The sequence below is a fragment of the Sorex fumeus genome, unplaced genomic scaffold (genome assembly GCF_029834395.1).
Source record: "Sorex fumeus unplaced genomic scaffold, SorFum_2.1 ptg000037l, whole genome shotgun sequence".
NCBI lineage: Eukaryota > Metazoa > Chordata > Mammalia > Eulipotyphla > Soricidae > Sorex > Sorex fumeus.
This window is the reverse complement of record NW_026606094.1, coordinates 35,531,214-35,546,712: the sequence shown is the minus strand read 5'-3', so window position 1 is coordinate 35,546,712 and position 15,499 is coordinate 35,531,214. Positions and strand designations below refer to the sequence as shown.

Below are 15,499 nucleotides of genomic sequence, written 5' to 3'. Positions count from 1 at the left end.
TTGTGTTTTATATTAATCCTTAAAAGGAGGGAAGTTAGCCCTGGGGTTGAGAACTGAGGGTAAGAGTATGGAGGCAAAGAGGAGGGGGCTATTTCACTTATCCCATAGTATAAGAAGTATTAAGATATTTTCAGACTTTAGGCAGAAATGAGGAAAAGCCTGGTATGACCAGGGAATGCTTGATAATTAAAAACAACGAGCAGATAAAATTAATGTTACAAAGAGATGGAAGGGAGAAAGAGAACTTTGGAAAAATAAAATAATACAAATTATAAAGTAGTTTCTACTCCAAATCATCGAAGCATATAGAATTCTATACTTATATCAAATTTCCCATACTTTTTTAAAACTAAACATCATTTATGGTTTAATCATTAAATAAAACACTAAATTGCAGCTTTGTTAGCTAAATTTATTACTTGGACAAGATTGAGATTGAAGAAATTTATTGCAATGATGTCACCAATGGTTTATAATTTATAAGACTTTGGATTAGACATTAGCACAGTTATTATTTCCTCTAATGCCTTACCTCACCACAAACTAATAACATTCAGGAAATCCAGAAGACAAAGGGAAAAAAGTGGTCTTGAAAGCTAAAAATAGTTGCTGAAAACTGATGCAATTGTGTAATAAAATATGGCACAATAACTTATATGATATGTTCATAGTATCTGCTAAAGCTATTAGAGTTCATGCAGCTAGATTTTTCATTCAAGTATGACTAAAAATGAAACCGTTTTGGCCCAAGTAAGACATATAAGATATGAAGTTCAACTGTGTACATTGGCTTTCAGATTTTTGGTCTTATTACTTGCATATGTGATTTATTTAACACTCTAAAACAGAAAAGCACTGGGTAGCAATCAGATTTCAAAAAGCCTTCCAAGTGTATTGACAGTTACCAGTGTAATATGTCACACATGAAAACACAGTGTCAATGTAGAATTATATTATCAAAGAATTCTTTCAAAATGAGTTATTTCACGTGACTAGTAGACCTCGTTCATAAGATAACAGCAGTAGCAAAGTTGGTATCTTTATAGTTGATCATATTAGTATTACTTATTGAAGTATTTTGCATATGTTCTATTTTAAAATATGTTTCAGAAATGTTTTTTTCCCTTTGGGATTTTGGACTACAACTGGTGGTGTTCAGAGCTTACAGATGGCTCTGCACTCAGGGATCATTACTGGCAGTTTCAGGGTTTTGGGGATAGAACTTGTTCTGGCTATATGCAAAGGAACTACCCTCCCTGTTGTCCATTGCACTGGCCTTGAAAAAGATTTTTAATTCAAGTTGGGTTTTCTTTTTTTAAAAAATGACTCTTTCATTTTGAGAGATGAAATCATGGACATGTATTTTAAACATCTGTTCTAGCTTCCACTGCTGAAAGTTAAAAAAAAAATCACTTTGCCGTAGCATAAGAAGTATCAAGATATAGTCAGACTATAATGAATTGATTTTATTATGAAAGTAAAGCACTTTACAAGTGAAATTAATAATATTTTGAGAACATACCATTTTATGTGTATCATTATGATAATTATATATAAACACTACAAATTTTTTTTATCTTCTTCTTAGAAATGAGTAATGTTGGCTTCAATAAAGGATTCAGGATGGCTTGAGGCCTTCAGCTACTAAGTAGCAGAATCAGAGATATGCATGCCTATACTATTCAACTTCATTGAACCCCATTAATATATTAAATGGGTATAAAATTACACTGCAAAAATTTGTGTGTTAAAAATATCTATTTTCATATCCACTCAGAAATCTAATTATGCCAGTGCCCCTCACTTGAAAAGGAAATTCAATGTTCATCTTTTGATAAGAATATATAAGACTATAGAAGTATTACATAGTATATACACAAAAATTTGGTAAGAGTTATAGTTAAAGAGAAAAGAAAGGAAGGGAGAAAAGACCAGCTATACCACATATCATGAAAAAGGATAGTTTTTCATCTTGTTTCAAACCATAAATGACATATTTACTTTCTATTTCTGTGAAATCTAATCCATTGCTCTTGTAAATCAAAAATTCAGCATAAAGTTGGAAATGCTTTTTATCTCCTTTGACATTGTCCTATTACCATATTAGACACATGATCCTAGATACATCACACTTTGTGGGTAGGCAATGATTTGCTAGTAATTTAAAATGTCTCAGAAAGACACAGTATTTAGAGCAATATTTATACCAATATTTTATTTTTTTTAAATTTTTTGGATCATACCCAGGTGTGTTTAGGGTTTAATCCTGTCTCTGCACTCAGGAATCACTTCTGGCAGGGTTCGAGATACAGTATGGGGTGCCAGGGATCCTACCTGGCTTAGCTGTGTATAAGGCAAGTGCCGTTCCTACTGTATTTTCTCTTCAGTCCCTGTAATAATGTTCTCATCTATTCCATCACAACTATCTATTGCTTCATTTATCTGTTAGAAATAATTGCATACACAAATGTTAGTGGTATGCTATATCATTTCAGAAGTAGACTCTTTATCACATACTGATTAATAAGTTCCTTTTGGATAAGTTCCTAATTTTTTATCAAAATGTATGTTGATATTACTTAAGAGATTCTTCTATACTTTTTCTTGGTATGCCAATAAGAGTCACAGGACTATTTTAATATTTAAATATCTGTAATATGTGTTTATAAACAACATTGTATTTCAGTGATTTTATAAGCATTTAAAATAAAGTTCCTTCAAAATATACCCCCCAAATAATATTGTTCTTTCAAATTTACCGACATGATAGAGTGGTTTGGAAGGCGACCTTGAGCCAATAGTAGAGAGATGATCAGGATGGTGATGTGGATGAAGTTGGGAAATTATCTGAAATTCGATTGCACACAGTCCTGTAAATCTTTGTAGCACTGTAGCATTGTCCTCCCATTGTCCATCAGTTTGCTCGAGCAGACACCAGTAATGTCTCCTTTGTGAGACTTGTTACTGTTTTTGGCATATCAAATTCACCACAGGCAGCTTGTCAGACTCTGCCATGTGGAAAATCTTTGTACCAAAATAAATACGATAATATGTATATAGAAAACGTATGATAATTGTAGCAAATGTATTAGTAGGTCATGTTCTTTTGTTAGAGTGGTTATATGTGCACAATTAATAGAATAAAAACAAACTGAAATTTTTCTATTAATACTCTAAATTATTTAATCATCTTAACAAATCAGTGAAATTAAATATCACTCTCAGCATTGACTTAAAGGGCTCAACTCTTCAGAGATATCACTTAATGATGAGCAAAGAACCAGATTTTATTATTTTTTTCATCCTTGCTCAGTTCCTGATTTAATGGCCCTTCCCACTACAATTTAGCATGGTTGTGAGAAAGTCTATTGATTATCGCACAGTTTAAAATTTAGAACTCAGTTAAAGGACTGTCATTGATAGTGGGTAGCTAATGGTCAAACTCGGAGTCATTGTGAGGAAGAATAGAATTGTTCATTGTCATTCAGAGTAATAAAAAGGAAGAACACTTTTGGTTTGCTTCCTTTTCTGTATTTTTTTCCTGTCTAACTGAAATGCATTTTCAGAGTCATAATTTGAAACCATGCCATAGGCTCCATCAGAGATATTAAATGCTAAATAAAGCAATCCTTACTGCTCATAAAATGAATATCACTTACAATTCCAAAATGGTAGAAAAGACTTTCACATGCTAATAGAAATATTTCAGAGAGAGAGAGAAAGAGAGAGAGAGAGAGAGAGAGAGAGAGAGAGAGAGAGAGAGAGAGAGAATTTATTCAGTCTGTGGACAAGTTAATGTCCTACTGGAAAAGGCATATATATCCTGCCCTACTTAAATCCAACATTTCTTGTTGTAAAATTAGCTTTCAGAAATCCCTCTTGTCATGAGCTTACACACAGAAATTTCAATTGCTAGACAAATTCTGATGAGGTCCAGGCTACTTTCTTAGTAAGACTTTGTTATTAGTGATATTGGCATATTTCCTATTTCAAGAATTGTACATATTTCTGTGGTTAATTGTCACTCCAGAGTCTTGCTCTTTGATTCTCATCTTTGCAAACTTCCCTATGATGAGCATTCATCATCTCTGTGTTTGTGATTTAATGACTATCTCTGAGCATACCTCCCCATATATACAGTTTGCTATTTCTCACTTAAAAAATGCTAAGGATAAATTCAGGTACTTCCCAATTTGCATAATCTTAAAATGCTTGGAAGCATGTAAGAAACAAAGATATAGGCATAAAAATGGAAAAAGTAATAGCTATGGCTATATAGCATTTCCTTCTGAGAAGTACACACAAGAAAGTAAGCTGCTGTATTTTGTTCTAGGCATATAAGCAGTGGATTGCTGCTTTTTTCCCCCTTGGTGAAGAGACAAAAATAGTAATTATTATTTAAATTTGCATTTTTTTCATCAAGAGTATTTGGGAAAGTTGGTCATACCTACGTTATAAACTTATTCCTCTTGCTATGACATTTTTTGCTTATATATCATTACTTGGGGCTGGAGTGATAGCACAGCAGGTAGGGCATTTGCTTTGCACACAGCCAATTCTGGTTTGATTCCTCTGCCCCTCTCAAGTTACCGAGAGAGTATCTTACCCTCATGGCAAAGCCTGGCAAGTTCCCCATGACGTATTCGATATGCCAAAAACAGTAACAACAAGTCTCACAATGTGTTGTGAGACCTTATTGGTGTCCACTTGAGCAAATCGATGAACAATCGGAGGACAGTGCTAAAGTGCAGTGCTACATTGTTATTTGAAATGTGCTTAAATGCTACTAAAATAAACAAATCGAATAGATATTTTCTCCTAATAGATCATTATAATCCATATAAATAATTTCCCCATCTTGAAAGTTTACATGAATAATAATTCTTGTTGGTGGACATGAATATGTGATTCTCTCTGATTGACATGTTAAAAAACCCTATTGTAAACAGTTATGGGCTGGAGAGATAGTGCAAAGGTTGCACAAGACCACACCAATTTTGGTCTTCAGCAACTCTGTGGTCCCTGGAGAACCACCAGAGTGATCTATGAGCACAGCAAAATATGGACCAAAAGCAAAACATAGCAAAATTAAATCGTCTTTTTTTTTTATCTATAGGATAACATTTTCAAGCTGGAAGATTCACATTTTGAAAATGGCCGTGGGAAGAGTCCATATGATCCTAAACTTCTGACAGCATCTCTTTTAATAGGTGCGTGGTCAATAATCAGTTAAACCCTGGAAAATTTCTACAGCTAATAACCAGATTGCTTTTTCCTTTATTATGTGCCAATTTTTTTATTATGAATCACAAACTATTTTAGGATGAATGTCAGTTGACATATTTTGGAAAGGAGGATATAACACTAAACATGACTTTAATTATTTTATTATGTAGTTGATGATTTTTTTCAATGAAACTGTTTTAACAGTATCTTTATAATTGCCTGCTCACTATATAGCCACTTGTATTTGATTTTTTATTTTGTCAAAAATGGTTTTGATTTTTATCTCATTAACAGTGTACTTAAATGAGAAATTTGACATATCAAAAAGAATAATTTCCATTTTAATTTTAGTTCCATGTTTGTCATGTTGCTACCATTTAAAAAATTTATTCAAAGGTACATTCTCAGAGACTATGTTGTATTAACTTGATGAACCAAGGCTTTCTATATTCATCTCTTGTGATTTGTCTGGTCATTTTTCTTTGTTTTAACCTGATAAAATATTTTCTGTATTTCTTTTCATTTCCTCTATCTTCTTTAACAAGTTTTTTTCTTTGCTTTTTTCTTCAAAAGAACAGAGAAGTGGCAAATACTTAGTCCAGAAGGTTTAAATAGAAGACAGAAGTAGGCAGAAGAAGTAATTAATATTTACTACTGAATATAAAGATGTTTATCCAACATTTTAACTCACTTCTGAATTGGGCTTAGGTTTTTTTTTTTAATGATACATTTTAAACATTTTTTTTAATCTTTTGAATGTGACCAATGGCATCACAAAATTCAAAAGATTCTGGATGACGACCATGTAAAACTAACACTGGATATTATTTCCTGTTTTATTTGTTTTTGTTTGGGAGTCACACTTACATGTACTCAGAGCATATTTCTGACTTTCCACTTAGAGGTCACTCCTGGCAGGGTTCAGGGAACCAGGTGGGGGTCGTGGGGATTTATCTGGGTCAAAAACATGCACGCACATTACCTGCTATACTATCACTCTGGACCCTCATTTCCTTTTTTATAAAATATAGAAAGAACTTATTTGATAAAATAAGAAAAATATAGAAAGCTTTCAAGTGTGAGATTTCTGGTTTAATTTTAGTTCATAAACCTAGATTTTTAATATTAATGTACATTGTATTTCACTTGTCTTAAGTTTTTATAATTTCAACAGTTTGTTTCTTCTAAAAAAATAACTTTTTCACTTAGCAAAAAAGAATTTTACTCGAATTGACTACAGCATTAATCTTAATGATATTTTTGCAGTTTTCTCTAGTGTTTATCACTTTTTTACTGATCCATCTCTATTAAGAATAAAACCATTACAGCATGAATTTCCTCCTCTATTGCTTTTCAAATGTAGATAATTTCAGTCCATTTAATCCATTTATAGAACATTTTAACAAAAGTTTAAGACCTGAAGGAATGCAGCAAATTTAGCACACTTATAATTTTCTTATTCACAGATGGCCTAGTGATTACATGTGGATGACTTTCTTAAGTGCATACACAGAAATTTAAAGTTGTCTTAAACAAAGGGGAGGAGTCTACCTTGTTCAAACTTGCAGCCTATACTTATTTAAATTGCACACTAAATAAAGGGATGGAGAGTATTCAAAAAACAGTACTCAGATTGTGCCTAAAGCAGCTTTAATTTGTGGTATATTTCTCAGTAGGGATTTGCTTGATTATTTATTTTAATATCCCACTGAGAAAGGATGATGACAAGCAAGTATGACCTAGTCCATATGCTATGCAATCACACAAAGTCCACAAAGAATATGGAACTCCACAGTTTGGATTTGAGAGTGAAATTTTTTTCTTTGACAAAGCAGCATAGGTTGTGAAAAGAAAGAATGAGGAGCTCCATCAGTGAAGGAGAGCCTGTATATACACTAAAAAAGAATGTGAGACATTTCAAGTCTTTAGCCTTAAAATGGAAGTCCAGAGGTAACATATTCAATAGGTTAAAATTATTAAGAAACTTTTAGTGGTATTTACTGCTGAGTGACAGGGAGATTATTAATGCCAACATAAATTAATTTCTGAATTAGATATATGGCATGATACAAATTAAGGAACAGATGATTTATTCTAAATTTGGCAAATTCTTCAAAATATCTGTTTGTAATATCGTTTTAATTCTAGAGATATGAGTCTTCTGTTGTGATAACTTGCTTCTTTTGAATAGACATGCTATAAACTATTCCTTTTACAATATTCCCCTGATTAGTAGGGGGGAGGCTTTTTTTTTTCAGCTTTAAAAAGCAAGTTCATGGGGCCAGAGCGATAGCACAGTGGAGAGGGCATTTGCCTTTCATGCAGCCAACCTGGGTTCAATCCCCAGCATCCCATATGGCCTCCTGAGCACCGCCAGGAGTCATTCCTGAGTGCAGAGCCAGGAGTCACCCCTGAGCATTGCCAGGTGTGACCCAAAAAGCCAAAAAAAAAAAAACTAAAAAGCAAGTTCACTGGGTTAGTGGAGTTTGTAAAGCATAAATATTTTCTCCAGTACTACTCTACAATGGTAGAAATTGTTATGTCTAAAATATATACAGATTGTACTATTCAGATAGCACATTTTTCAAAAAATTTCATATATAGTTTTATTATTTCTGCATATAAAGGATATTTCACGATGGCTCCTAGCATTTTTCTCCAAATACTGGGAAATAAAAATGTCCCTTTTGGCTCAAACCCCCTGTCATTTGGCTAGACAGAATCCTGTCACCATATTTTTATTCCTCTAGTTTAATTATTAAGCAGCATCAATCAATAATATACTTTGAAACTAGAGGCCAGTTTAAAATTTTTACTTAATGAAATCTATCATGATTTAGCATAGACTTTTTCCAAAATGCCATATTTTAAACTGAGAACCACAGAAAATTATAAATCTCTCTACTGAATTAACTTAGAACCTAGAATGATATTCTATTACAGTATCCTGTAAACTCCTAGAAGAGTAAATAGGATGATAGAATTATGAAATTATATTATCTTACATGTTCTACAATAACTATAAAATCTTGTAAATCAAATATAATTACAATAAAGTTTTTTAAATACCTTCATAAACTTAGCTCTTCAAATTTTATTTAATAAAATGTTGAGTATTTTAAGATCAATTTTACACACCTGTAAATATTTATGACTTAAAAATTTTTTCATATAAGAAGCAGAAGCTGCCCCCCACTCAGAATAAATTGCCAGGTGTGAACATAGACAAAAATAAAACCCAGGGGATTAGAGAGCTAGTACAGCGTTAAGATACATACCCTTTATGTGACTAACCCAATGTCTATCTCAAGCACCCCATGGTCCCCAGAATAGCATAGAGTGCAGCTGAAGTGTTCAAGCATCAATTGCATCCTCAGGTTCTCCCACTGACCCCCCAGCCTAGCTGACATATTTAGTGAGAAGGCCCAGGCCTCTTCTGCGCTATGTGAAAGCCCCACCCCAATAGATCCTGACCCCCCTTCCTGTCCTCCCTCCCATTGTTCATCGATTTGCTCAAGTGGGCACCAGCAACATCTCACAACAAATTGTGAGACTTTTTGTTACTGTTTTTGGCATATCGAATATACCACGGGGAGCTTGCCAGGCTTTGTCGTAGAGGGGAGATACTCCCAGTAGCTTGCTGGGCTCTCCGAGAGGGGCAGAGGAATCAAAACCTGGTCAGCCGTGTGCAAGGCAAATGCCTTACCTGCCCAACAGATAGATAAATAAATGATAAATAACATACTCTATTTGAGGACAACTAGAATATCATTCCACATCTTCATGATGTGAAAGGAACAAGTAATTTGAAAGAAGTTTTTTAATTGAAGTTTTTTTTCCTGAAATTACAATGTTACTAATTTAGAAATAGTCCATCATTAACAGATATGCCTAACATAGATTTGAAGGGTTTTTAGATTTTCAGGTTTAGTATTTTACCCTCACTCAGAAATTCTGTCTTATCTTAGAAAAGAATGTAACTTGACATTAGAATATGCTCTCACTTGCTATTAGAACAAATGAGGCACTGCCTAAATAATGAACTAAATTGAGAAAATTATAAGATCCTGTCTAACGTTCAATTTATTTCTAGGTAAAATGGCTTGGTTATGCTAATTTCATTAATTTGTTGCAACAATAAAATAAAATAACGTAGCAGCATATTAGTATTTATGTGCTTGTATATTTCCAGAATATATGTAGAAATAGAAATAGAGAAAAAATAGTGATAAACTTATAGGGAGACTAGGGAGAAATTTGATACTTTAAAATTTTATCCTATAAATTTTGTGCCACGTGTACTCAAGATGATCAATACTGCTCAATATAATTTTGAAGTACAACATAAATAACAAACCCACTGTTCTTTTATACTGCTTATTGAAGGCACCCCCAAAATGTAAGAATGTATATTTGTTCACACACTATTGGGAATTGAAATAATTTACCCATACTCAGTGTGTGTGCCTCTGTGTGTGTGTGTGTGTGTTTGTGTGTGCAAAAGAGAGAAAGGAGTTGGGGAGAGAAAGAAAAAGAGACACAGAGAGAAAGGAGAGGCTTCCTTTTATTTTCTTTTATTCCTGTTTCTAATTACTCTGCTATTCTGTTTGAATTTACTTAAGGTGTTAACAGCATAATGACTTGGTGTTTGGGTTTGTTTAAATTTTGCTCACATACATGTCACACTTTACACCTATGTTAGTAATTCTGTGATTTCACCAGGAAATGTTTTTTATATCCTTATGTTTCTCCTCACCACACCCTTCTTAGGAATTGTAATACAATACATTTACTGATTTAAGTCACACTTTTAGTTCATTTTAGCTGTGAATAGAAAGTCTAGTGTACATATGTGCTTTTCTTTTTGACACATGTTTCTCAGGTAACTTGACCTTGGTGGAAAAGCAGTTTACTAAACTTTTACCACATTAGTAAAGAATCATCTTCTTAGAGACAGTTAGGACAGTTTACAGGTAAGAAAAAATGCACAAACAGAAGGATTTATGCTGTTCACTTTGTAAACTGTTTCTACATCTACCAACACTAATTTCTCGCAGTCTAGGGTATTATATTTGAAGCATTAAGTCATCTATATTTTTGTAGATACTTCAAAGCATAGTTAAAATATTTACAACTTTTGATTATTTGATTATATGTGTACATGTATAAACTCCTTGATTATATTATTTTACCATCAAGTTAATAATATTGGGCAAATACATGGTTTATTTCAATAGTACTCCCATATAGATAGAAAATCAAAACATTTATCTTAATTATAATGTCATTTGAATTACTGTAGGATAACATTTTCCTAATATAATTTAATTTTTCAAAAACACTGATATTTAGCATAGATTACTGACAAATTAACACCATGCCCAAGAATTAATACATAAATTTGATAATTTCTTAAATGACCTAAGGCTAAAATGTTAAAAGAACTCTTGCTGGATAAACTTAACTATTTTCATTTTTTGTAACTATCATCCTTATTAAAAATTCTATAGATGTTTCTGTAGAAAATCTTAGTGATGATCTGGAATCAATGACTATTTCCTGGTCTTAACTGTTACCAATACAAATAATGGACATGTCATGGCCATTTAATTATCTAGTGTCCTTTTGCTCAAAATCATTCTGACTCTTGCCAAATTTTGTAGTTTGGTTTAAAGATAAATTTCCCATTATTAGACACACCTTATGCCTAACCTGTAAAATTACTTTGGTGAATGAATCAATTGTTTAATTTAGCTCCATTATTTTTAGTAAGACATTCAATCAATAGCTCTTCCACTGAGTTGCTCTTTTACTTCCTCTGAATATCCTATTGTTCTCAAAAAGAGAAAGAAAACTAGTCTTGCTGTCTTTGCTTTATTTAAGTTCCTTTTTTCCTTCTTCACTTGAGTGTAGATAACAGAAAGAAGTATCCTCTAAAACAACCAAATGAAGATGCAAAAAATATGCCTACTTATATACAACTAACTTGTTTTATTGTTTTTATTATTTCATCTTTCTTCTGAATAGAGTTTTCATGCAAAAGACAACATTGAGGCACTGAAAGACAGTACATTGAATAAGGAACTTGCTTTGCACGCAGCAGACCAGGATTGGGGCATGCCGGTGTTCCCCCCAAACAAAAACATTGATTACGATTATATTTATATCTAAGAAAGCTCCTTTTAGTAATTATAAGCACCCTTATTGTGCCATTTCTTATTACATACCTTCTTGGGCATAATCTGTCTAGCTGTACTGATAAGAGATTTTGCTGTTTTGACATGTTGTAATTCTCATTTACAACCTTTTTGATTTTTATCAACTGATATGTGATAGAAGAGGCAAAAAGGCTTAAATAATAATATACTGCTTATTTATTTTTCAAGATTAACGGTACACAGACATTCTATGACAGCTATAAAAATTTGAATTGCAATTTTTTAAAAAAATTTAAATTAACATAAACATGGAGCTTTCCACAATATACTTTCCTTTTAACACAAATCAAAAAAAATATTCTGGAGTTTAAAAATTCACATCTATTTATTGTTTGTGAGTATAAACAATAAATAGTAAATATAAATCTCAATAAAATGTTACACTGATTGAAACAGATCAAAATTGAGGAGGCAATAAGATTTGGTTATTATAAGTATACTTTAAATTTGCAGATGCTATTTTTTAATATGATTGTGCTTTAGAAAATCATGTGTATTTTGTGATAATAAAATATTGAAAAATATTATGGTGTGATAAATTTTAATTTGATGTTTATGTAAATAGCAAGAATACGAGATACTATAGTGGATGACAACTTCAGACATTACGATAGAGCTGTTATTTAAATGGCCAGGATTTGTATATTAAAAATATTGTCTAGCAGTTAGTTTTATTTGTTTTGATTCACAGTAATCCAAAATAAATGAACAATTTTTAAGCATAGCCTTCCAAATTCATGTTTAATACAATGGTTCATTGATCAAGTATTTGTAAAACCTGTTGTATTCAAAACATTGTGGAATCACGTGTTCTGTCAAAATAATTGATTTGGATTGGACCAGTGAAAAACATCTTTTTAGACTGCAGATCTTTTGTTTGCAAGTGATAATTGACCGTTGAACAAATATTTTCAATATTAATATACTGTTACAAAGTTTTTCATAATGGTAGATTCACAAATTTTTTGTATTTATCTAATAAGTATCAAAGTTGTTTAGAGCTATTAATGTTATCTAAATGTCTGTAGCACTTTAGCACTGTCCTCCATTGTTCATCAATTTTGCTCGAGTGGGCCCAGTAATATCTCCATTGTGAGACTAATTGTTACTGTGTTTGGCATATCGAATATGTCACGGGTAGCTTGCCAGGCTTTGCCATGCATGGTGATACTCTTGGTAGCTTGCTGGGCTCTCCAAGAGGGGCAGAGGAATCGAACTTGAGTTGACCGTGTCGGCTGCCTCAGCCATGTGCTATGCAAATGCCCTACCCGCTGTGCTATCTAGTCCTCTGACTTTCAAATTGATTCAAAAATATTAAAGTGCAAATGATCAACAGTATTAATATTCAATTTCAATTTCATTATATTTGTAGAAAATTCTATATTTTTGTTGTTAATAATTTAAATAGACATAAAATGTGTTTTCTGGGAACAATAATATTAAACACTTCCTGTTTAAAGAAAAAAATGTGGTATTTGCAAATCAGTTTATTGAGAGGTGATATGTTACAGTGTCAGAGGTCTGGGATTAAACAAGTCTCTGTACTTTCACTTTGCTTTGCCTAGTCATTAGCTGAACACCCTTAGGTTTCTTGAACTGTAATATAGGAATAGCATTTATGTCATGGGGTTGTTGACATAACAAAATGAGATAATTTAAAAGTGATCTGTTGGAGCCCCACTTCTCAATAAGCACAGAAGTTGTCTTCAGTAAATATTGACTTCTTTCCCCTCCCTCTTTTCTTTTCTATTCTTTACTTTATGATTATCATAACTCCATTACTCAACTAAAGGTAATGTGATGTAGAAGGAATGAGACAAAGCACAATAGGATCATGATGATTGTGACCTTTTCCAAGATTTTCTCTTCTCCAGAGACATTATATTATATATGAGGCTATGTGGTGTATAATTTTACATGCATGACAATTAAAACCAAGTTCAAAAATCTCTTCACTTAATATAATAAACAAGAAGATTTGACAAAAATGTAATATTACTAAATTATGACAAAATAATTAATAATTAATATATCACTAAAAGTAAAGTATGCTAGAAATTTAGTTTTCACTAAAAGAAAAACTATAAACAAGTCTTCACATTTGCTCTAATAAGTAAGGATATTAGTACAATTATACATTGCACAGCATTACATATAAAAATAAAAAATGGAAAATTTTTACAAGATTGTCTCTGGTTAAAGAATGCAGTTAAAGGGTTAAAGGGTTTTAATCTTAGTAGTCAGATATCTATTTAGTAAACAGTTATTTAATAAAATGCTCCCTAAGATATCAGATAAAGTCAGTAGTTTTATATAATAGCCCAGAGTAAATGACTGTTTTCATCATGGCTTGGGTTTTCTATAAAGTTTGTATTTTATTTGTTTGTCAGTGGAATTAAAGTATGTGCATGTGGTTTTATTTTTTATTAACACAGATGGAGAATTATATTCTGGAACAGCAGCTGATTTTATGGGGCGAGACTTTGCCATCTTTCGAACTCTTGGGCACCACCACCCAATCAGAACAGAACAGCATGATTCAAGGTGGCTCAATGGTAGGTGGTGTGTGAAAGAACACAGAAATATAACTGTACTAAGTCAATGAGAACTTGAGTGGTGTAATACAATCAGAATGACAGGTTTAGCATACAGTTAAGTCATGGTGGTGACCTCATGACTGTGGGTGTGAGAAAGTTGGACAAAAAAAAAGAGAGATTAAAAATTCTGGAAAGTATTTGCTTTGTGCCAAAATTAAAGCTGCTTGGTAGTTAATTACGGAAAGAAATAGATTTAGGCTGGAATTAAGGAAGGGATGCCATGGAAAAAAGATAAGCTGACTTACCAGTCTTGTCTTACAGGAAACTCATGACAAATTTCAGGACACAGTGGTGTTTTCTTCCACACTCTTATATTGCCTTTAAAGTCTAATACAATTGAAATTTAAAAACAAAACTGTAGTGTAACAGCAGATTGAAAATATTTTCAAATTCTCAAAGGGTTTTAAAAACATCTCATTTTAAGTAATTGTATTTCACTATTCCTAAATTATCTATCTCATTTTAGATTTGAGTAAATTCAGGTCAATATTGTAGCTACAATAAAATATAATCTAGTAAGAAAATTTGGAACAAGAATCCAGCTTCCTGAACTTTAGACACTGACTTCACTACTTAATCAAGTAGTTATTCCTTTTCTCTCTCTCTCTCTCTTTTTTTTTTACTTTTTGGGTCACACCTGGCAATGCACAGGGGTTACTCCTGGTTCTGCACTCAGGAGTCACTCCTGGCGGTGCTCAGGGGACCATATGGGATGCTGAGAATTGAACCTGGGTCAGCCAGGTGCAAGGCAAACACCCTACCCACTGTGCTATCTTTCCAGTCCCTCTCTCTTTGTGAGTATGTAAATAACTGAATCCTGGGACAAAATTCTAGAAAATATATATGTCTTAAATAAAAATGATACTATTTTCATTAAGATTTTGAAACAAATTATCCTTACATTGCTCTCTATGTGAAGTTTGATTCTTTCATCACTTACTAATTTATTCATCAAATGCTTTATAATGGTCCCAACGTATTATCATAATTGTTTTTATTATAAAATAGTCATATTCGCTTTTATATCTGCAACGAATCTTTAAGTCCTTAATGCCCCATCCTTGGACATTTCTTGAGTGGATTCACGTGCCTCCTTAATAAGGATGAAGCTTATTATATTTCTTAATAAGGATGAAGCTTATTATATTTAGACAGTGGTCTCAGTAAAATTCTTTGTTATCTCAGTCTTCTCAACTTTGTTATCTCAACTTGTACCACTTGTTTTCCCTGTCCTTCTATAATATTTTAAAATTAATCACCAGTGTCATATTCATGGGCTGGAGCAATAACACAGCGGGTAGGGCATTTGCCTTGCAAGCAGCCAACATGGCCAACCTAAATTCAATTCCTTGCCCCTCTTGGAGAGCCTGGCAAGCTACCAAGAGTATCTCGCCCTCACAGCAAAGCCTGGAAAGCTACCTGTGATGTATTCCATATGCCAAACACAGTAATAATTGT

The 15,499-nt window shown here is 32.6% G+C and overlaps 1 protein-coding gene across 1 annotated transcript in view; it reads left to right on the top strand.

The window, feature by feature from the left end:
- The window catches only part of SEMA3A (semaphorin 3A), a 232,359-nt gene that overhangs the window by 133,472 nt on the left and 83,388 nt on the right, over positions 1-15,499 (top strand). Inside the window, exons 5-6 of the mRNA XM_056118541.1 lie at positions 5,117-5,210; positions 13,880-13,999. Coding sequence (XP_055974516.1) covers positions 5,117-5,210; positions 13,880-13,999 — 214 coding nt within the window. The remainder of the gene's footprint in view (positions 1-5,116; positions 5,211-13,879; positions 14,000-15,499) is intronic.